At 40.5% G+C, this 24502-nt stretch overlaps 1 protein-coding gene across 1 annotated transcript in view; it reads left to right on the top strand.

Moving 5' to 3' along the window:
* Positions 1-24502, top strand: part of mmp24 (matrix metallopeptidase 24) — a 40969-nt gene that overhangs the window by 4237 nt on the left and 12230 nt on the right. The window contains exons 3-4 of the mRNA XM_038971499.1: positions 19340-19644; positions 21482-21643. Coding sequence (XP_038827427.1) covers positions 19340-19644; positions 21482-21643 — 467 coding nt within the window. The remainder of the gene's footprint in view (positions 1-19339; positions 19645-21481; positions 21644-24502) is intronic.

Below are 24502 nucleotides of genomic sequence, written 5' to 3'. Positions count from 1 at the left end.
GGTGTTCGACGGGGTAAAGGCCAGGGCTCTCTGCAGGCCAGTCAAGTTGTTCCACACCGATCTCAACAAACCATTTTTTTATGGACCTCGCTTTGTGCACAGGGGCATTGTCATACTGAAGCAGGAATGGACCTTGCCCAAACTGTTGCCATAAAGTTGGAAGTGTAGAATCGTCTAGAATGTCATTGTATGCTGTAGCGTTAAGATTTCCATTTACTAGAACTAAGGGGAATAGCCCGAACCATGAAAAACAGCCACAGACCATTATTCCTCTTCCACCACACTTTACACTTGGCACGATGCATTGGGGCAGGTAGCATTCTCCTGGCATCTGCCAAACCCAGATTTGTCTGTCGGACTTCCAGATGGTGAAGCGTGATTCATCACTCCAGAGAACGCTTTTCCGCTGCTCCAGAGTCCAATGGCGGCGAGCTTTACACCACTCCAGCTGATGCTTGTCATTGCGCATGGTGACCTTAGGCTTGTGTGCGGCTGCTCAGCCATGGAAAACCATTTCATGAAGCTCTCGACTAACAGTGGTTGTGCTGATGTTGCTGATGTTAATGAGTGTTGCAACCGAGGACTGACAATTTTTACACACTACGCGCTTCAGCACCTGTTCTGTGAGCTTGTGTGGCCTACCACTTTGCGGCTGATCCGTTGTTGCTCCTAGACGTTTCCACTTCACAATAACGGCACTTACAGTTAACCGGGGAAGCTCTAGCAGGCCAGGAATATGACAAACTGACATCCTATGAGGCATCCCATGACGGTGCCACGTTGAAAGTCACTGAGCTCTTCAGTACTGCCAATGTTTGTCTATGGAGATTGCATGGTTGTATGCTCGATTTTTATACACTTGTCAGAAACGGGTGTGGCTAAAATGCCCGACTATATCAAGGCTCAGGAGAAGACTCAGATGCAGACAGTTTCAAAGTAAGAAAAGTTTATTACAGAAACAGGGGACAGGCAAACGACAGGTCAAGGGCAGGCAGAGGTCAGTAGTCCAGAGCAGAGTCCGAAAGGTACAGAACGGCAGGAAGGCTCAGGGTCAGGGCAGGCAGGATGGTCAAAACCGGGAAAGCTAGAAAACAGGAACTAGAGAAAGACAGGTGCACGGGGAAACCGCTGGTAGACTTGACAAAACAAAACAAACTGGCAACAGACAAACAGAGAACACAGGTATAAGTACACTGGGGATAATGGGGAAGATAGGCAACACCTGGAGGGGGGAGGAGACAAGCACAAAGACAGGTGAAACAGATCAGGGTGTGACAATCCACTAATTTGAGGTGGTGTTCACATACTTTTGTATATATATACATATATACAGTATATATATACATTTTTTTACATATATATATATATATATATACAGTGGGGAGAACAAGTATTTGATACACTGCCGATTTTGCAGGTTTTCCTACTTACAAAGCATGTAGAGGTCTGTAATTTTTATCATAGGTACACTTCAACTGTGAGAGACGGAATCTAAAACAAAAATCCAGAAAATCACATTGTATGATTTTTAAGTAATTAATTTGCATTTGATTGCATGACATAAGTATTTGATACATCAGAAAAGCAGAACTTAATATTTGGTACAGAAACCTTTGTTTGCAATTACAGAGATCATACGTTTCCTGTAGTTCTTGACCAGGTTTGCACACACTGCAGCAGGGATTTTGGCCCACTCCTCCATACAGACCTTCTCCAGATCCTTCAGGTTTCGGGGCTGTCACTGGGCAATACGGACTTTCAGCTCCCTCCAAAGATTTTCTATTGGGTTCAGGTCTGGAGACTGGCTAGGCCACTCCAGGACCTTGAGATGCTTCTTACGGAGCCACTCCTTAGTTGCCCTGGCTGTGTGTTTCGGGTCGTTGTCATGCTGGAAGACCCAGCCACGACCCATCTTCAATGCTCTTACTGAGGGAAGGAGGTTGTTGGACAAGATCTCGCGATACATGGCCCCATCCATCCTCCCCTCAATACGGTGCAGTCGTCCTGACCCCTTTGCAGAAAAGCATCCCCAAAGAATGATGTTTCCACCTCCATGCTTCACAGTTGGGATGGTGTTCTTGGGGTTGTACTCATCCTTCTTCTTCCTCCAAACACGGCGAGTGGAGTTTAGACCAAAAAGCTCTATTTTTGTCTCAACAGACCACATGACCTTCTCCCATTCCTCCTCTGGATCATCCAGATGGTCATTGGCAAACTTCAGACGGGCCTGGACATGCGCTGGCTTGAGCAGGGGGACCTTGCGTGCGCTGCAGGATTTTAATCCATGACGGCGTAGTGTGTTACTAATGGTTTTCTTTGAGACTGTGGTCCCAGCTCTCTTCAGGTCATTGACCAGGTCCTGCCGTGTAGTTCTGGGCTGATCCCTCACCTTCCTCATGATCATTGATGCCCCACGAGGAGAGATCTTGCATGGAGCCCCAGACCGAGGATGATTGACCATCATCTTGAACTTCTTCCATTTTCTAATAATTGTGCTAACAGTTGTTACCTTCTCACCAAGCTGCTTGCCTATTGTCCTGTAGCCCATCCCAGCCTTGTGCAGGTCTACAATTTTACCCCTGATGTCCTTACACAGCTCTCTGGTCTTGGCCATTGTGGAGAGGTTGGAGTCTGTTTGATTGAGTGTGTGGACAGGTGTCTTTTATACAGGTAACGAGTTCAAACAGGTGCAGTTAATACAGGTAATGAGTGGAGAACAGGAGGGCTTCTTAAAGAAAAACTAACAGGTCTGTGAGAGCCGGAATTCTTACTGGTTGGTAGGTGATCAAATACTTATGTGTCACGACTCCTACCGAAGGTGGCTCCCCTTCCTGTTCGGGTGGCGCTCGGCGGTCGTCGTCACCGGCCTACTAGCTGCTACTGACTTTTTCCTCCCACTCCTTTTTTGTTTATTGGTTACACCTGTTTTTAGTTAGGGTGAATAGTAGAGCTTTATTACCCAGCAGGCCCGCCTGTTGGGTGTGCGTGATTGTTTTGTGTACTGTTTGTACATGCGTGTATGTCACAGTTCGTGCTAGTTGTATTTTCGGAACCTTTTGTTCCCCTTGTATGTTGGGGCATTTGATTGGAGTGGCGTCGTGTTTCACCTTTGTGGTGATTAAAAGTTATGCTACTCTGAAGTCTCTGTCTCCTGCGTCTGACTCTTTCCTCCACTACACCCCGATTGACAATAAATGTCACATGCTGTTGTGCAAATGGAATAGACAAAAGGTGGAAATTATAGGCAATTAGCAAGACACCCCCAATAAAGGAGTGGTTCTGCAGGTGGTGACCACAGACCACTTCTCAGTTCCTATGCTTCCTGGCTGATGTTTTGGTCACTTTTGAATGCTGGCGGTGCTCTCACTCTAGTGGTAGCATGAGACAGAGTCTACAACCCACACAAGTGGCTCAGGTAGTGCAGCTCATCCAGGATGGCACATCAATGCGAGCTGTGGCAAGAAGGTTTGCTGTGTCTGTCAGCGTAGTGTCCAGAGCATGGAGGCGCTACCAGGAGACAGGCCAGTACATCAGGAGACGTGAAGGAGGCCGTAGGAGGGCAACAACCCAGCAGCAGGACCGCTACCTCCGCCTTTGTGCAAGGAGGAGCACTGCCAGAGCCCTGCAAAATGACCTCCAGCAGGCCACAAATGAACTGAGAAGTGGTCTGTGGTCACCACCTGCAGAACCACTCCTTTATTGGGGGTGTCTTGCTAATTGCCTATAATTTCCACCTTTTGTCTATTCCATTTGCACAACAGCATGTGAAATTTATTGTCAATCAGTGTTGCTTCCTAAGTGGACAGTTTGATTTCACAGAAGTGTGATTGACTTGGAGTTACATTGTGTTGTTCAAGTGTTCCCTTTATTTTTTTGAGCAGTGTATACAGTGGGACAAAAAAGTATTTAGTCAGCCACCAATTGTGCAAGTTCTATACTTAAAAAGATGAGAGAGGCCTGTAATTTTCATCATAGGTACACTTCAACTATGACAGACAAAATGAGAAAAAAAAATCCAGAAAATCACATTGTAGGATTTTTAATGAATGCAAATTATGGTGGAAAATAAGTATTTGGTCAATAACAAAAGTTTATCTCAATACTTTGTTATATACCCTTTGTTGGCAATGACAGAGGTCCAACGTTTTCTGTAAGTCTTCACAAGGTTTTCACACACTGTTGATGGTATTTTGGCCCATTCCTCCACGCAGATCTCCTCTAGAGCAGTGATGTTTTGGGGCTGTTGCTGGGCAACACGGACTTTCAACTCCCTCCAAAGATTTTCTATGGGGTTGAGATCTGGAGACTGGCTAGGCCACTCCAGGACCTTGAAATGCTTCTTACGAAGCCACTCCTTCGTTGCCCGGGCGGTGTGTTTGGGATCATTGTCATGATGAAAGACCCAGCCACGTTTCATCTTCAATGCCCTTGCTGATGGAAGGAGGTTTTCACTCAAAATCTCACGATACATGGCCCCATTCATTATTTCCTTTACACGGATCAGTCGTCCTGGTCCCTTTGCAGAAAAACAGCCCCAAAGCATGATGTTTCCACCCCCATGCTTCACAGTAGGTATGGTGTTCTTTGGATGCAACTCAGCATTCTTTGTCCTCCAAACACGACGAGTTGAGTTTTTACCAAAAAGTTATATTTTGGTTTCATCTGACCATATGACATTCTCCCAATCTTCTTCTGGATCATCCAAATGCTCTCTAGCAAACTTCAGACGGGCCTGGACATGTACTGGCTTAAGCAGGGGGACACGTCTGGCACTGGCGGCGTAGTGTGTTACTGATGGTAGGCTTTGTTACTTTGGTCCCAGCTCTCTGCAGGTCATTCACTAGGTCCCCCCGTGTGGTTCTGGGATTTTTGCTCACCGTTCTTGTGATCATTTTGACCCCACGGGGTGAGATCTTGCGTGGAGCCCCAGATCGAGGGAGATTATCAGTGGTCTTGTATGTCTTCCATTTCCTAATAATTGCTCCCACAGCTGATTTTTTCAAACCAAGCTGCTTACCTATTGCAGATTCAGTCTTCCCAGCCTGGTGCAGGTCTACAATTTTGTTTCTGGTGTCCTTTGACAGCTCTTTGGTCTTGGCTATAGTGGAGTTTGGAGTGTGACTGTTTGAGGTTGTGGACAGGTGTCTTTTATACTGATAACAAGTTCAAACAGGTGCCATTAATACAGGTAACGAGTGGAGGACAGAGGAGCCTCTTAAAGAAGAAGTTACAGGTCTGTGAGAGCCAGAAATCTTGCTTGTTTGTAGGTGACCAAATACTTATTTTCCACCATAATTTGCAAATAAATTCATTAAAAGTCCTACAATGTGATTTTCTGGATTTTTTTTCTCATTTTGTCTGTCATAGTTGAAGTGTACCTATGATGAAAATTACAGGCCTCTCTCATATTTTTAAGCAGGAGAACTTGCACAATTGGTGGCTGACTAAATACTTTTTTGCCCCACTGTATATATATACTGTACATATGGTAAGGGTCATGGTCAGTTTTTGGACCAAAAGGTAGCTTTCATGCCCGTGATCCATTTGTTGTCCCTGGGTGATGGGCTCTAAGACTGAGATCTGGGTTTGCTTGCCTCCTGTCTTGACAAGTTTATGGTTTGTTTATGGAATACATGTATTTTTTAATATAAGCATATGCTACCTTATTTTTCATCCTAGTCAGGACCTGCTCCTGTGTTTCTGATTAAATCTGTCAAGAATATTAAACATATCTGCTCCATAAGGAAGATGCTGCCCGCTGAGACACCCAGACATCCCATTTAGCGGACCCACCATTACTGTACATTTCTACTCATCCATTTATTCATCTATCTTCTGTTGTTTTTCCATATCAACATTCCGACCGACACATTTTTTTTGCTATATTTTCAGTGCAACTTATGCAATCCAGCAACACTTGCTGAAATTCTTCCTCAAGGCAGGGATATAAACAAATATTGTCTTGTGAAGTAGAACAGGAGAGAGGGGAAAGACATTTTTACTGCACCTTTAAATGTGTTTTCTTGACTGGCTGCGATCTATATTTAGTCTGTCTGGGCAAGTGAATCTGATTGGATCTTTGAGGACTGTCACCCAGCATCAGAGTGAGGGATAGTAAGAAGGCCAGGCTCACTGCCATTCTTCCAGCGTCTCCACTGTTATTTCACTGTTATTAGTCTTTTTTTTCGGAGGACAACAATATACTTTGTTTTTCTGCTTTTTCTTTTGTTGTTACATGTACATTCTACACACATTTTATATACTGTACATGGCACTTAAAATTAATGAATTCATGCATTTGTAATGTTAAAATATGTCATAAGAAACCTTAGGAAACCAAATGTAAATTGTAATGAGTCACACAATCTATTGATTGATCCAGATGCACATATACTGTAAATACTAAAATAAGACAATACTGTATTTTCTGACTGTACGACAAAATTTGATTCAAAATTCATGTTATTTTGTTATGTTGTTTTAAAGCTTTAAAAATACAAAGATGAAACATGGAAAAAATGGTTTCATGTCATTGTAACAACAGGTGTAATATACATGGATAATTTACATAGCGGTCAATCTGACCGTCACCAGGGACAAGAATATAATTAATTAAAATGCTACAAATTAGCTGATATATGAAGCAATCATAGCAATACAACTCAGTAGAACAAAATTAACATCCTTTTTTATTTATATATATATTTTTTTTTTAATCATATGTTGAGCTCATAAACATTTGAACTGGATGGCTAATAGCCGGTAGCCTAGTGGTTAGAGTGTTGCGCCAGTAACCAAAAAGTTGCTGGATCAAATCCCAGAGCTTACAAGGTAAAAATCTGTCGTTCTGCTCCTGAACAAGGCAGTTAGCCCACTGTCCCCCGCTAGGCCGTCATTGTAAATAAGAATTTAACTTGGTTAACTTCTCTGGGATATGTGGGACGGTAGCGTCTCACTTGGCCAAAAGACAGAAAAAATGTAGCGTGCCAAATTCAAATATATTACTATAAAAATCAATCTTTCATGAAATCACACATGAAAGACACCAAATTAAAGCTACACATGTTGTGAATCCAGCCAACATGTCTGATTTCAAAAAGGATTTACGGCGAAAGCACACCAAACGATTATGTTAGCTCAGTACATAGCCACAGAAAAACACAGCCATTTTCCCAGCAAAAGATAGTAGTCACAAAAAGCAGAAATAGAGATAAAATGAATCACTAACCTTTGATGATCTTCATCAGATGACACTCATAGGACATCATGTTACACAATACATTTATGTTTTGTTCGATAATGTGCATATTTATATCCACAAATCTCGGTTTACATTGGCGCCATGTTCAGAAATTGCAGAGAGCCACGTCAAATAACAGAAATACTCATCATAAACTTTGATGAAAGATACATGTTTTACATAGAATTAAAGATACACTTGTTCTTAATGCAACCGCTGTGTCAGATTTTAAAAAAACTCTTACTCTTCAGCTCATGAAAAATGGTACCAACACTTTACATGTTGTGTTTATATTTCTGTTCAGCATAATTCCTTCTCGGAACTATCTATCCTGTCACCTTTTCCCTTCACTTGTGGACTTAAGTGCACAACACATCACCTGTCTGTGACTAGGCAAAAACAACTTTCCAAGCCAAACCTTCATATCATGACTGCTAACCGCTACACACAGCCTTAATCGTTGTCACCTTATAGTTACATACACCACATGACCAATAGTATGTGGCAGTGGAGGCTGGGGTTTCAAAAATTGAGGGGAATGTGAGACCCACGGTATAGGCACGGAACACACAGAGATGTCAAAGTGTTTCAAAAATCGTCAAAGAGTAATTATTTTAACCTAAAGCATTTAATAAAGAAATGTATAGTACACTATTATGGGGAATGGGAATGAGAGGGCTAATTACACAGTGTTTGGAAGGGATCACAGCATTGACTGAATGAGGGAATGAGGCACGAGTTGAGGTGTTCAGAGGCTTGATTTCAGTGCAGGACAGGATTTGTCTGGGAAGACAAAAAACAATAACACACTGCACAGTTAGACCAAAGAGCTAAGAATGAGTTAGTCCAAGCAAGTAAAATCATTTATGTGTAATAATGTAATTGTGTTTGTCTATGTGATTGACTCTCCATAGAGTAATGAGAGAAAATTGATAGAGCTACTCAGTGCTTGGAGAGGAAACATTCAATGTGCCAGTGGATGAGCGGACAGGGGTGAAAACCCTGTCAAACTGCAGCAACCTTATACTTGTTCATATTAATTATATTTAGACTAGATTAGGAAGGGCATTTCCTCTACCCAGACACAGAGACAACAACTGATAGACAATAGAACTCACAGGGCTGAGCTTGCTTTATGCAGGTTTGCATCATGCAGTTCTATGCAACTGTAGGCCTTATAAGAAATTCACTCACATCTGTCATCACTATTATGTTAATAATTTTGGATTGAAAACATAAAGGTAGCCTAGCCAGCCCAATGTTGAATATAAACCACATTTTCTCCTGACACACAAATGGACTATAAATACATAACGTTACCAATTAGTTTACCCTGACCAAATGTACAGCGCACATAGGCTGTATGCAGCTGCTCTTATTAGTAGCCTAAAGTTGATCAAACTGAAAAATTGTCTCGTTTTCATCCCATACAGCATGTCAGATCTCTAATGTTTAGGTGTAGCCTAGGCTGCTGTAACATTTACAGTTGAAGTCGGAAGTTTACATACACTTAGGTTGGAGTCATTTAAACTTGTTATTCAACCACTCCACAAATTTCTTCTTAACAAACTATAGTTATGGCAAGTCGGTTAGAACATCTACTTTTTGCATGAACCAAGTAATTTTTCCAACAATTGTTCACAGACAGATAATTTCACTGTGGCTTTAAACAGCTTGGACAATTCCAGAAAATGATGTCATGGCTTTAGAAGCTTCTGATAAGCTAATTGACAACATTTGAGTCAACTGGAGGTGTACCTGTGGATGTATTTCAAGGCCTACCTTCAAACTCAGTGCCTCTTTGCTTGACATCATAGGAAAATCAAAAGAAATCAGCCAAGACCTAGATCAGTAGATCAGTAGACCTCCACAAGTCTGGTTCATCCTTGGGAGCAATTTCCAAACACCTGAAGGTACCACGTTCATCTGTACAAACAATAGTACGCAAGTATAAACATCATGGGACCACACAGCCGTCATACCGCTCAGGAAGGAGACACGTTCTGTCTCCTAGAGATGAACGTACTTTGGTGTGAAAAGTGCAAATCAATCTCAGAACAACAGCAAAGGACCTTGTGAAGATGCTGGAGGAAACAGGTACAAAAGTATCTATATCCACAGTAAAACGAGTCCCATATCGACATAACCTGAAAGGCTACTCAGCAAGGAAGAAGCCACTGCTCCAAATCTGCCACAAAAAAAGCCAGACTACGTTTTGTAACTGCACATGGGGACAAAGATTGTACTTTTTTGAGAAATGTCCTCTGGTCTGATGAAACAAAAATAGAACTGTTTGGCCATATTGACCATCGTTGTGTTTGGAGGAAAAAGGGGGAGGCTTGCAATTTCAAGAACACCATCCCAACCGTGAAGCACGGGGGTGGCAGCATCATGTTGTGGGGGTGCTTTGCTGAAGGAGGGACTGGTGCACTTCACAAAATAGATGGCGTCATGAGAAAGGAAAATTATGTGGATATATTGAAGCGACGTCTCAATAAATCAGTCAGGAAGTTAAAGCTTGGTCGCAAATGGGTCTTCCAAATGGACAATGACCCCAAGCATAGTTCCAAAGTTGTGGCAAAATGGCTTAAGGACAACAAAGTCAAGGTATTGGAGTGGCCATGACAAAGCCCTGACCTCAATCCTATAGAAAATTTGTGAGCAGAACTGAAAAAGCGTGTGCGAGCAAGGAGGCCTACAAACCTGACTCAGTTTCACCAGCTCTGTCAGGAGGAATGGGCCAAAATTCACCCAACTTATTGTGGGAAGCTTGTAGAAGGCTACCCAAAAGGTTTGACCCAAGTTAAACAATTTAAAGGCAATGCTACCAAATACTAATTGAGTGTATGCAAACTTCTGACCCACTGGGAATGTGATGAAAAACATTAAAGCTGAAATAAATCCTTCTCTCTACTATTATTCTGACATTCCACATTCTTAAAATGAAGTGGGGATCCTAAGTGACCTAAAACAGGGAATTTTTACTAGGATTTAATGTCAGGAATTGTGAATAACTGAGTTTAAATGTATTTGGCTAAGATGTATGTAAACTTCCGACTTCAACTGTATATCATGATTTTTTTATTGTATTTGTCCGGAGTGATTATGTGTTTTCAACTTTGCTAAATAAATACCTGAGGAAAGTGGAAAGCCTACTTGAGGACACGCAAAGAAAATGTGCTGCGTCAAGCTCTCTCTTTTATCTAATGGATGATGCGATGGAAGATATCAAATCATTCGGAATTGATTTCGACATCCCAGAAAAGACAGTCGAAGTTCGATATGTTCAGCAAGTAAAGCATTGTTACTTTAATTACCTATGCAAGCTCATTGTACTTTCCCTTGTAGGTGGAACTTTCCCTTTCGTTGTGTCCTCTAAAAGCCAATTTGTGCATCCCCAAAAATGCAGTGGTGTTGATAAACCGCTTGAGAACATCCCTGTTTCTTCTAACGTTCTCGTTGTATCATGTAGTTTGAATACTCAGACCTTCGTCATGATGCAGCTTTTTCCCAGAATTTTGAATCTGATGTGGGCATTTATATGCTGCCTGCTGAGCGATCAATGTTCTTCAGGTCACTGTACCCCTCTTTCGCCCAAGGCTCAGACTTTCCAAAAAGCAGGCAAGGCCAGCAATACAGGCGGCTTGATGAAAGGCCCCTTGTTAACCAGCTATCTTTTGATACCAATTGGTATTGAACGCCCTCACTTTTTCATCCTTCTTCATGAAACTGATCTCAGGCAGAGGTCAACCCTCACTTAATTAGCACCATGTACCCCAGAGAATGAAAGGGGTTCTTCAACAAAATGAAACAGTAGTTTCATTCTATTATCCTAATTCTATGATTGGATGGACAACATGTCAGTTCATACTGCAAAGGTTTTGATTAGTTGGAGGATGTCTTCCAGAAGTGGTCATAATTACCATGTATGCCTATGAAAGGGGTGAGGCCTACAAGCATCCTAGGTTTTGTATTGAAGTCATTGTAGCCAGTGGAGGACGGAAGCTAGCTGTCGTCCGGCTACACCATGGTGCTACCCCAGACAGTGCTGTTGAAGTTACTGTAGACCTTCATTGCAAAACAGTACATTTTAATCAATTATTTGGTGACATGAATATATTAAATAGAGTTTTATCTAAAAAGGATAACTTGTTTAACCTTTTCTCAATAGGGGGTGCTGTTTTCACTTTGTAAAAATTTCATTCCCAAATTAAACTGCCTCGTACTCAATTCTTGCTCGTACAATATGCATATTATTATTATTACTATTGGATAGAAAACACTCTCTAGTTTCTAAAACCGTTTGAATTATATCTGTGAGTAAAACAGAACTCAAGTTGGAGCAAACTTCCTGTGAGGAAGTGAGAAATCTGAAATCAGGCAGGCTGTTCTGGGGTCAGTTTATTAATTTGCATGTCTTCTATTGGTCGACATGCACTGCATACGCCTTCCCCTAGATGTCAGCAAATAGTGAGAATTGGAATGGAGTTGCTAGGCAGATCTGAGGCCAGATAAAGGGTCTTGGAACGTGGGGTGCAGTCTTTTCAACATTCGCCATTCAACATTCAACATTCGCAAGACAGACCTCAGGATGGCGTTCTGGAAAGCTCCCGTTATAGGCCTTAGATATATCCGGCTCTGATTTTATTCGATATAGGTGTTAAAGACATCATAATGTTGTTATTTTAAACCGAGTTATATCAGTTTATATCAGTATATTGCGATTTTCGGATATTTCTTTGTGCTGCGTTATAGTGAGTTGGGCACGTCTGGGCCACATGGCTAATGTTTACTGCTAATTCCAAAGTTGAAGGCGACAATCTACAACCGAGCAACGATTCTTTTGGACAACGGACAACTTGCCCAAGATTCTGATGAAAGCTCATCAAAAAGTAAGAACTATTTATGATGTTAATTCGTTGTTCTGTTGAAAAATGTAAAACTACTATTCCGCCATTAATTTCGGTGCGGTCTCGCTTTAACGCACGCTGTATGTCGTAGTAACATTAATTTTAAAAATCTAACACAACGGTTGCATTAAGAACTAATGTATCTTTCATTTGCTGTCCAACCTGTATTTTTTAGTCAAGTTTATGATTAGTTACTGATTAGATTAGGTGCCTCTCCCAAGATTTCTCCCGACATTTTGTTGGCAGCTTGGCTACTATTCTCATTGTATAACCACGATTTGTGCCGCTAAATATGCACATTTTCGAACAAACTCTATATGTATTGTGTAATATGATGTTATAGGACTGTCATCTGAAGAAGTTTGAGAAGGTTAGTGAAAAAATGTATATCTTTTGCTGGTTTATTCGTTATCGCTATTGTTGGCTTGAATCAATGCTGTTGTGTGGTTGGCTATTGTAGTAAGCTAATATAATGCTATATTGTGTTTTCGCTGTAAAACACTTAAAAAATCTGAAATATTGGCTGGATTCACAAGATCTTTGTCTTTCATTTGCTGTACGCTGTGTATTTTTCATAAATGTTTTATGATGAGTATTTAGGTAATTCACGTTGGTCTCTGTAGTTATTCTAGTTGCTTTGGTGAGAGTTGTGATGGTGGCTGCAATGTAAAACTATGATTTATACCTGAAATATGCACATTTTTCTAACAAAACATATGCTATACAATAAATATGTTATCAGACTGTCATCTGATGAAGTTGTTTCTTGGTTAGTGACTATCTTTATTTGGTCGAAATTGTGATAGCTACCTATGCAGGAAAAAAATGAAAGGGCCTTCCACAAACTGTTGCCACAAAGTTGGAAGCACAGAATTGTCTATAATGTCATTGTATGCTGTAGCATTAAGATTTCCCTTCACTGGAACTAAGGGGCCAAGCCCGAACCATGAAAAACAGCCCCAGATCTAAATGTACAGTTGGCACTATGCATTAGGGCAGGTAGCATTCTCCTGGCATCCGCCAAACCTAGAATCGTCCGTCGGACGTGATAAATCACTCCAGAGAATGGATTTCCACTGCTCCAGAGTGCAATGGTGGCGAGCTTTAAGCCAATCCAGCAGACGCTTGGCATTGTGTATGGTGATCTTAGGCTTGTGTGCGGCTGCTCGGCCATGGAAACCCATTTCATGAAGGTCCCGGCGAGCAGTTATTGTGCTGACGTTGCTTCCAGAGGCACTTTGGAACTTGGTAGTGAGTTTTGCAGCCGAGGACAGATGATTTTTACGTGCACTCCCGTTTTGTGTGCTTGTGTGGCCTACTACTTCACGGCTGAGCCGTTGTAGCTCCTAGACGTTTCCACTTCACAATAACAGCACTTACAGTTGACCGGGGAAGCTCTAGTAGGGTAGAAATTTGACAAACTGACTTGTTGGAAAGGTGGCATCGTATGATGGTTGAAAGTCACTGAGCTCTTCAGTAAGGCCATTCTACTGTTAATGTTTGTCTATGGAGATTGCATGTCTGTGTGCTCGATTTTATACACCTGTCAGCAATGGGTGTGGCTGAAATAGTAAAATCCACTAATTTGAAGGTGTGTCCACATACTTTTGTATATATAGTGTATTTAGAAGAAGTCAGGGACAGGTGGGTTCAAGGTTTTTATTTGAATAAAGTTATTAAAATTACAAAATTTAAAACTATCAGATTGACCGTCTTGGCGGTTCTAGTGTTAATGAGTTTTTGGTCATATCCTCCCATTGCTCTCATGAATACAGATTACAGACTAGAATCACTCACGTCATCCAATGTTGCATAGTTTGAAGCGGATATTCTCTTGCTTGCTAACCACAATGTATTACAAAAGGGCCCATCTGCTTACCACTGTCATAGCTAAATTGGCTGCATCTGTATTCTTCACATATTTCAGATCATTTATGAAGATAAACTATTACACAGCAGATGAGGCATCATGTGTTCATATAATGTGCATATTTTTTATTCATTGTATGTGTTTTGTATGCAAAAATAAGTCATTTGGTTACTGCATTTGTCTTAATAGCATCAGTAAAATAAACTTCCATTAGGTTACAGATCCAGCAATCTGCTCTCAATCATCTTAAACTTGGTTATACTTTATAAAATGAAGCAAATTGTCACTCTTAACTAGTTCATTACAGAGCACACAATCAGCTGTGTTACAGTTGCTGGAATAAGCTTGTGATTTGTGTATGTTTGCTAACTTGATGCTCATTTAAATTCTCTCTAGTATCCTTCTTTGAAATATTCATATTGTGATATTCATTCACTCCTGAACCCCAAATTAGCTTATTTGGTAACCCAGTTCTGGGTAAGTATTGGACAGAACACACGCTGGGTTATTATGACCCAGCCAGTTGATTTGCCTGAATAACGCAATATGTTGGGTTGTTTGGAGGACGCAAACATGGGTTAATTTAACCATCAGTTGTTGTTTTTTTGGTTGGCCCAGCAGCTGGGTATTTTTTAAGTAATCCCAACATTGGGAAATGCATTTAACATTTACAACAAATCAGATGAACCAGAATTACATTTACTCTCATGGGAGGCCAAAAATATCTATCTGAAAACCACGCCCCTACTAAGCCACGCCTCTAGTCTTCATATCTGAATAACCAAGAATCAGTAACCCCGCAGTTTTTAAAGAAAACAACACAAAATAAGTGACCCAACGGCAGCAACCCAGCCGTTGGGTCAACCAAACAATCCAGCATTTTTGTGTATGGCAGCATACCATACTCAAAAAAATGTTGGGTTGTTTGGATGACCCAAATGCTGGGTTGCAGGTATTGGGTCACTTAGTTGGGTTGTTTACTTTAAAGAGGGCAAGGTTGGGTTGTTGATGCTTGCTCATTGAGATATGACCCAGTGGGTCAGATCAGATGACTGGAGGTGTGGCTTAGCAGATGTGTGGCTTTCATATAGTTAATTTTTGGCTACCCGTGAGAGTAAATATCATTCCAATTGATTTGTTCTATTGTATTGTTATCACATGGTATGGTTGAACACTGGCTATTGTGTAGCTTTAATGAGGCTTGCACAAGTGTTCTTTAAAAGCCTGTACTAATCCAAAGTTACCACTTTGTAGTTACCACTTTGTTACAATATGTAAATAATAATGGTTAGGAACATTAGATAATGTAAAGAAATATTAAAGTGAGATTATTTTGTTGTTGCATTGTTCAAATTTAAGATGATGAACAGGGATGACATTTACTCTCACGGTTGGCCAAAAATAACTAATCTGAAAGCTACTGCCCTAATAAGACACACCTCAAAATAACCTAAGGATTACATAAAAAAATAAGCAGCTGCTGGAATATGGTGTAATTGCAGACTGCAATTTGGGGCTATTCTTGATGTGGGTGTTCCCTGATATCAGGAAACTCCAAATTTGTATTCATTTTTTTACCTTTATTTTAACAGGGAAGACATATTGAGACCTAGGTCTCTTTTACAAATGTGCCCTTTATATACAACATAAATAAACACATTATACTATATCTATCTATCTATCTATCTATCTATATATATAATACACATTAAAATACAAAAACACAGTCATGGGGAGTACAAATAAAACATTACAAATCACCCAAAAATACAGTTGTATTCCTCCACAAATAAGTCCCCAAACAATTCTTTAAAATCCCCGAACACATTGACACCTGCCATTGGTCAGTTCCGGTGTTATGGTTTCTCGACACAGATGATTTGTTTACATAACAGGTTAGTATAACTAATGTGGCAGGTTAGGATCATTAACATGGCAGGTTAGGTGAATTAGCATTTCAGGTTAGGAAAAGGGTTAGGGTTAGCTACAATTGTCACAGGGGGCTCCCTAGGGGCGCAGGGTCTCAGTGCTACAGGCGTCACTACAGACCCTGGTTAAATTCCAGGCTGTATCACAACCGGCCGTGATTGGGAGTCCCATAGGGCGGCACACAATTGGCCCAGCGTCGTCCGGGTTAGGGTTTGGCCGGGGTAGGCCATCATTGTAAATAAGAATTAGTTCTTAATTGACTTAACCTCTAACGCCTCACAAACCCGGATCCGGGAGCACCCCCATCAAAAAAGCTGACTAGCATAGCCTAGCCTAAAGCCACAGGGATATCATATAATAAAATGTTCATGAAATCACAAGTCCAAGACACCAAATGAAAGATACACATCTTGTGAATCCAGCCATCATTTCTGATTTTTAAAATGTTTTACAGGGAAGACACAATATGTAAATCTATTAGCTAACCACGTTAGCAAAAGACACCACTTTTTTTACTCCACCAGTTTTTTACTCCATCAGTAGCTATCACAAATTCGATACAATACAGCAGATGAAAGACACAGATCTTGTGAATCCAGCCAATATTTCAGATTTTCTAAGTGTTTTACAGCGAAAACACAATATAGCGTTATATTAGCTTACCACAATAGCAAACATCACAACAGCATTGATTCAAGGCAAAAATAGCGATAACGTATAAACCACCAAAATATATTAATTTTTTCACTAACCTTCTCAGAATTCTTCAGATGACAGTCCTATAACATCATATTACACAATGCATATAGAGTTTGTTCGAAAATGTGCATATTTAGCGGCACAAATCGTGCTTATACAATGTGATTAGTGTCCAAAACCTCAAGCAATCTGTCCGGCGCCATCTTGGAGAGGCACCTATTCTAATCGAAAACTATTCATAAACTTGACTAAAAAAATACAGGTTGGACAGCAATTGAAAGACAAATGAGTTCTTAATGCAATCGCTGGGTTACATTTTTAAAATTAACGTTACTTCAAGCATACAGCGTGCGCTAAAGAGAGACGCACCGAAATTCATGGCGGAATTATTATTTGACATTTGTCAACAGAACAACGAATTATCAGCATAAATAGTTCTTACTTTTTGATGAACTCTCATCAGAATCTTGGGAAAGGTGTCCTTTGTCCAAAAGAATCGTTGCTAGGTTGGAGAACGTCCTCTTCAACGTTGCAATTAGCAGTAAACATTAGCATTTGAGCCAGAGATACCCAACTTCCTACAACGCCACGAAAATAAATACCCGAAAATCGCAATATACTGACATAAACTGATATAATTCGGTTCAAAATAACAAGATTATGATGTCTTTAAAGCCTATATCGAATAAAAACACAGCCAGAAATGTCTAAGATCTATAACCGATGGTTCTAGTACAATGTGCCAAGGTCCTCAGTGCGTCAGAGCGAAGAGGGAAAAGACCAGACATGTCTTTGCCAAGTGATTTATAACCTTTGAGATCTACGTAGAGACTCCATTTCAAGTCTCCCTATTCGCTAACAACCAGGGGATGCAGTGCATCTCAACCAATAGAAGACAGGCAGATTTATACACAGGTCTCAGAGCAGCTTGGAAAATTTGGCATTCTCACATACACATAGGAAAATTGCTCTAAGTCCAGTTCTGTTTCACTCACAGATATAATTCAAACGGTTTTAGAAACTAGAGAGTGTTTTCTATCCAATAGTAATAATAATATGCATATTGTACGAGCAAGAATTGAGTACGAGGCAGTTTAATTTGGGAACGTCATTATTACAAAGTGCTAACAGCACCCCCTATTGACAAGAAGTTAATAGTTAAATAAAGGTTAAATCATTTTTTAAAGTAAAAACAATTTGTGCCCGACATGAAAGAAACGGCCACCGAACAATGACAAACATCAATATGTGTAACTTGATGTTAAGAAATGCCCGATATCAGAAAACACCCTTAAAAAACCTCTCTTCGGTATGGGCAGTATTTTGAAGTTTGGATAACAAACGTGCCCAAGGTAAACTACCTGTTACTCAGGCCCAGAAGCTAGGATATGCATATACATGATAGTATTGGATAGAAAACACTCTGAAGTTTCTGAAGCTGTTAAAATAATGTCTGTGAGTATAACAGAACTGATATGGCAGATGAAAACCTGAGGAAAATCCATCCAGGAAAGTGGGATATTTTTGATGTGGGTACTTTTCTATTGAATGCCTATACAGTATGTATTTGGATAGGACCCAAATTGCAGTTCCTATGGCTTCCACTGGATGTCAACAGTCTTTAGACATTGTTTCAGGCTTCTATTCTGAAAAACGAGGAAGAATGAGAACATTCTTTCAGTGGACTCTAAATGAACCAGAGCTGTTTTGAGCGATGATTCGTTTTGAGCGATGATTGCGCGCCGTTCGTTGTTTTTCTTTTCTATTGAAGACGCTATTGTCCGGTTGAAATATTATCAATTATATAGACAACAGACAACCTGAGGATTAATTATAAACATCGTTTGACATGTTTCAATGAACTTTACAGGTACTATTAGGATGTTTTCGTCTGCATGTCGTGACCGCCTTTGAGCCAGTGGATTACTGAACAAAACGTGACAACAAAACTGAGTTTTTGGGACATAAAGAGGGACTTTATCGAACAAAATGAACATTTATTGTGTAACATGGACTCTTGTGACTGCAAACATAGGAAGATCAAAGGTAAGTGATTAATTCTATCGCTATTTCTGACTTTTGTAATTCCTTACTTGGTTGTAAAATGTTTGTATGCTTTTGTAAGCGGGGAGCTGTCCTCAGATAATCGCATGGTATGCTTTCGCCGTAAAGCCTTTTTGAAATCTGACACAGCGGCTGGATTAACAAGAAGTTCATCTTTAAGCCGATGTATAACACTTGTATATTTTATGAATGTTTATTATGAGTATTTCTGTATTTTGAATTTGGCGCACTGCAATTTCCTCGGATGTTGGCCAGGTGGAACTCTACCGTCCCACCTGCCCATAAGAATTAACTGCGTTCTGCAATTACAGCCTTCTCAGCTGCTGGGTCAATCCAGCATGAAAGTGAATAAAGACCCAACTGATGGTTAAATTAACCCACGTTTGAGTAAGCCCAACAAGTTGGATTATTCACACAATCCAACTGGCTGTGTCAAAATAACCCAGCAATTTTTACCCAGCGCTGGCTTACCAAATAACTCAATTTGAGTTGTTTTTAATCCATAATGTTTTTGAGTGCACTTAGTCTTCTTTCTCTTTTTCTTTCTTTCTTACTATCATACTGTATACAGTACTCTATACTCCTTTATTACCATGCTTCCCCTTTTCCCATTCTTCCTTACTGTAGCATACACAACTTTACCCCTAAAGTGGGGGAGAAAGACACGCAGAGAGCCATACGGCAGGCCTTTGACGTGTGGCAGACGGTGACCCCACTGACTTTCCAGGAGGTGGCCTACTCCGAGATCAAGAACGAGGGGAAGGAGGCCGACATCATGATCTTTTTCGCCTCTGGTTTCCATGGTGATAGCTCTCCCTTTGACGGGGAGGGGGGGTTCCTGGCCCATGCCTACTTCCCGGGCCCTGGGATCGGAGGGGACACTCACTTTGATTCGGACGAGCCCTGGACACTAGGCAACGCTAATCATGATGGTAAGTAATACTGACTACTTTAGTTTGTTCAGGTGTAGTGTTGAACCCTTGTATTTGAATGGATTATTAAATGTAGAATGGGTTTTACAAACTGGTTTATGCCACCGTAACTCTTTTTTCAAAGTGCTACTGATTCTATATACACTGAACGAAAATATAAATGCAACATGTAAAGTGTTGGTCCCGTGTTTCATGAGCAAAAATAAAAAAGATCCCAGACATTTTCCATACGCTAAAAAAGCTTATTTCTCTCAAATGTTGTGCATAAATTAATTTATGAATGCCCTGTTAGTGAGCATTTCTCCTTTGCAAGATTATCCATCCACCTTACAGATGTGGCATATGAAGAAACTGATTAAACAGCATGATGATTACACAGGTGCACCTTGTGCTGGGGACACTTAAAGTCCACTCTAAAATGTACAGTTTTGTCACACAACACAATGCTATAGATGTCTCATGTTTTGAGAGAGAGTGCAATTGGCATGCTGACTGCAGGAATGTCCACCAGAGCTGTTGCCAGATAATTTAATGTCAATTTCTCTACCATAAGCTGCCTCCATCATCGTTTTAGAGAACTTGGCAGTACGTCCAATGGTGGTCACAACAGCTACTGACTGGTTTTCTGATTCACCCCCCTACCTTTTTTTAAGGTATCTGTAACCAACAGATGCATATCTGTGTTCCCAGTCATGTGAAATCCATAGATTAGGGTCTAATGCATTTATTTCAATTGACTGATTTCCATATATGAACTGTAACTCTGTGAAATTGTTGCATGTTGCATTTATATTTTTGTTCAGGTTGTTGGTTAACAAGTGTTGGCCTACTCAAAAGCTGCCAAAGAATAGTGCATACCAGGATGAAGAAACCTCTTTCATTGGCTGATGGTCATTGCTGAATGATTCAATGATCAATGATCAATAGTTGAATACCAGTGAGCTCTTGATAAGTGTGTGTGTGTGTGCCATCTGAGTGACATAGCACTGGACAATATGAAAAAGTAAGGGGGATACTCCAGGCTCATTATTCAAAATAGCAGTGTCCAAAATGTATCAGTGAAACAATGCTGCAAAAATACATAGGAAGTACGAATTGACCCCCAATGATTGAATGAACAAGTAGGCCTATATAAAATATTAAGGCATGGGAATGGAAGGATTACACCCACTGACAGAATCCAGTGCATGAAGCTGAAAATGAAAAGACATTCAGCAACTCTTGGTAGCCCAATGCACGTTTGCTTGAAAAAGCTGTATTTTATTCTTTAAACCAATGCATCCTTTATTTCAAGCAAATGTCCGTTGTGCAACCAAGAGATGTTGAATACCTTTTCATCTTCATTTCAATCTCAACGGGACTGCCCAATGAAATAAAGGACACTTATGTCAAATAGTCAAATCAATTATAATGGTGATGAAAAAAATTAATACCAGCTCCCACTCAGAAGTTGAGATATTATTAAGTGTTTTAAATTATAATTCGGATCTATTTACAAGGGGAGATGTCTAACGAACAAATTACCACGGTATCTCTGTGAAGCTGACATTTTCTTACACACTTTTTAGACTCTCACAGATAAATCAAAAAACACATTTAGTCTAATTCACGTGGTAAAACTTTTGCAGCATGGTTTCACTGATTCAGAGGGGTTGGGTTAAATGCGGAAGACACATTTCAGTTGAAGGCATTCAGTTGTACAACTGACTAGGCATCCCCCTTTCCTTTCCCTTTCCCTTTCCCTTCACTGATACATTTACCACTGTTATTTTGAATGACGGGCCTACAGTATCCCCCTTACTTGTTCATATGGTCCAATGCAATGTTTTTTCTCCAGGTAATGACCTTTTCTTGGTGGCGGTACATGAGCTTGGGCACGCCCTGGGACTGGAGCATTCGAATGACCCCAGTGCCATAATGGCTCCCTTCTACCAGTACATGGAGACACACAACTTCAAACTGCCCCTCGATGACCTCCAGGGTATCCAGAAAATATACGGTACTTTGTCACTTATATATTTTTTACACTACTTAGCCAAGCTAAGCCGAGCTGTACTGGGCTGGCCTGGTTACTCATCCACCAGTCACTGGAACATTGTTGAAAAGTTCAATGTTAAAAGAAACAAGTTTACATACACCTTAGCCAAATACATTTAAACTCATTTTTAAAAATTCACAATTCCTGACATTTAATCAGAGTAAAAATTCCCTGTCTTAGGTCAGTTAGAATCACCACTTTATTTTAAGAATGTGAAATGTCAGAATAATAGGAGAGAGAATGATTTATTTCAGCTTTTATTTCTTTCATCACATTCCCAGTGGGTCAGAAGTTTACATACACTCAATTAGTATTTGGTAGCATTGCCTTTAAATTGTTTAACTTGGGTCAAAAGTCTCGGGTAGCCTTCTACAAGCTTCCCACAATAAAGGTGAATTTTGGCCCATTCCTCCTGACAGAGCTGGTGTAACTGAATCAGGTTTGTAGGCCTCCTTGCTTGCACACACTTTTTCAGTTCTGCCCACACATTTTCTATAGGACTGAGGTCAGGGCTTTGTCATGGCCACTCTAATACCTTGGCTTTGTTGTCCTTAATAAGCCATTTTGCCACAACTTTGGAAGTATGCTTGGGGTCATTGTCCATTTGGAAGACCCATTTGCGACCAAGCTTTAACTTCCTGACTGTTGTCTCGAGATGGTACTTCAATATATCCACCAAATTTTCCTTCCTCATGATGCCATCTATTTTGTGAAGTGCACCAGTCCCTCCTGCAGCAAAGCACCAAAAAGTACGATCTTTGTAGTCTGGCTTTTTTATGGCGGTTTTGTAGCAGTGGCTTCTTCCTTGCTGAGCGGCCTTTCAGGTTATTTCGATATAGGACTTGTTTTACTGTGGATATAGATACTTTTGTACCTGTTTCCTCCAGCATCTTCACAAGGGCCTTTGCTGTTGTTCTGTGATTGATTTGCACTTTTCACACCAAAGTACGTTCATCTTTAGGAGACAGAACACGTCTCCTTCCTGAGCGGTATGACGGCTGTGTGGTCCCATGGTGTTTATACTTGCGTACTATTGTTTGTACAGATGAACGTGGTACCTTCAGGCGTTTGGAAATTGCTCCCAAGGATGAACCAGACTGGAGGTCTGCAATTCTTTTTCTGAGGTTTTGGCTGATTTCTTTTGATTTTCCCATGATGTCATGCAAAGATACACTGAGTTTGAAGGTAGGCCTTGAAATAAATCCACAGGTACACCTCCAATTGACTCAAATGGATGTCAATTAGCCTATCAAAAGCTTCTAAAGCCATGACATCATTTTCTGGAATTTTCCAAGCTGTTTAAAGGCACAGTCAACTTAGTGTATGTAAACTTCTGACCCACTGGAATTGTGATACAGTGAATTATAAGTGAAATAATCTGTCTGAAAAACAATTGTTGGAAAAATTACTTGTCATGCACAAAGTAGATGTTCTAACCGACTTGCCAAAACTATAGTTTGTTAACAAGAAATTTGTGGAGTGGTTGAAAAACGAGTTTTAATGACTCCAACCTAAGTGTATGTAAACTTCTGACTTCAACTTGATCTAAAAAGATTGGTGGGAAGAAATTAAACAAAATCACAAAAGTAGTGCACTGGGCCTTTACCAATCCTGCATTAGCGGTTCGATATGGCCATCTGTAGCGTGCCAAAAACTAAATCCAGCGCCACGCGGGAATTGGGAATTAGGTGGGGAACCCTCTTTTTAGGTGACCATCCGAAACTAAAAGTGGTTTTATTGCTATTAAAATATAGGTTGTGATAGCTGTAAGCCTAATTGTTATTTTCATTTATTCACCCAGTAGGCTAGTATAATTTTGGTTTCATGTAGGCCTATTGGTATGAAAATAGACAACTGAACAACTTGCTATTTAGAGCATTTCCCCAAAATACATGTCTTGTTTTTATCTTCAAAGACAATAACAATTGTAGGCTATAACAAATGTGCATTGTCATGCAGTGACAGAATGATAATTGAGATAATGCAAATAATTAATGATTACCTAGGTGGGGTAACTTTTTTAACTTTTTGCTGTAGGCCTACATCATCATCCTCTGCCTGCATCCCTACCTGTAGTATAATGTATTTCCACCTCTCACTCTATCAGTCTTGCTTGTCCATCTTCCTGAATTAAAATGAGATATTCTAACAGATCAATCTAGCTGGCAAAACATAATTAAATATTACTAAGTTGGCCTCAGAGTGGCGCAGCGGTCTAAGGCACTGCATCGCAGTGCTAGAGGCGTCACTACAGACCCGGGTTCGATATCGGGCTGTATCACAACCGGCTGTGATCGGGAGTCCCATAGGGCGGCGCACAATTGGCACAGCTTTGTCCAGGTTAGGGGGGTGTTTGGCCAGGGAGGCTTTACTTAGCTCATTGCGCTCAAGCGACTCCTTGTGGCGGGCCGGGCGCTTGCAGGCTGACTGCGGTTGTCAGTTGAATGATGTTTCCTCCAACGCATTGGTGCGGCTGGCTTCCGGGTTATGAGGGTGGGTGTTAAGAAGCGCGGTTTGGCGGGTCATGTTTTGGAGGACGCATGACTCAACCTTCACCTCCTGAGCCCGTTGGGGAGTTCCAGAGATGAGACAAGTTCGAAATAAAATAATAATAATAATATATATATATATATATATTGCTATTTAGTTAGTTATTTAGCTATAGGGTAGATGTAGGGCTGTTTTTTCAATATACAGTATATCACAAAAGTGAGTACACCCCTCACATTTTTGTAAATATTTGAGTATATCTTTTCATGTGACAACACTGAAGAAATGACACGCAAAATTTGAAATTGTGTGTTTTACATTGGAAAAAAG

The sequence above is a fragment of the Salvelinus namaycush genome, chromosome 2 (genome assembly GCF_016432855.1).
Source record: "Salvelinus namaycush isolate Seneca chromosome 2, SaNama_1.0, whole genome shotgun sequence".
In the NCBI taxonomy this organism is placed as follows: domain Eukaryota; kingdom Metazoa; phylum Chordata; class Actinopteri; order Salmoniformes; family Salmonidae; genus Salvelinus; species Salvelinus namaycush.
This window is presented reverse-complemented; position numbering and strand designations above follow the sequence as displayed.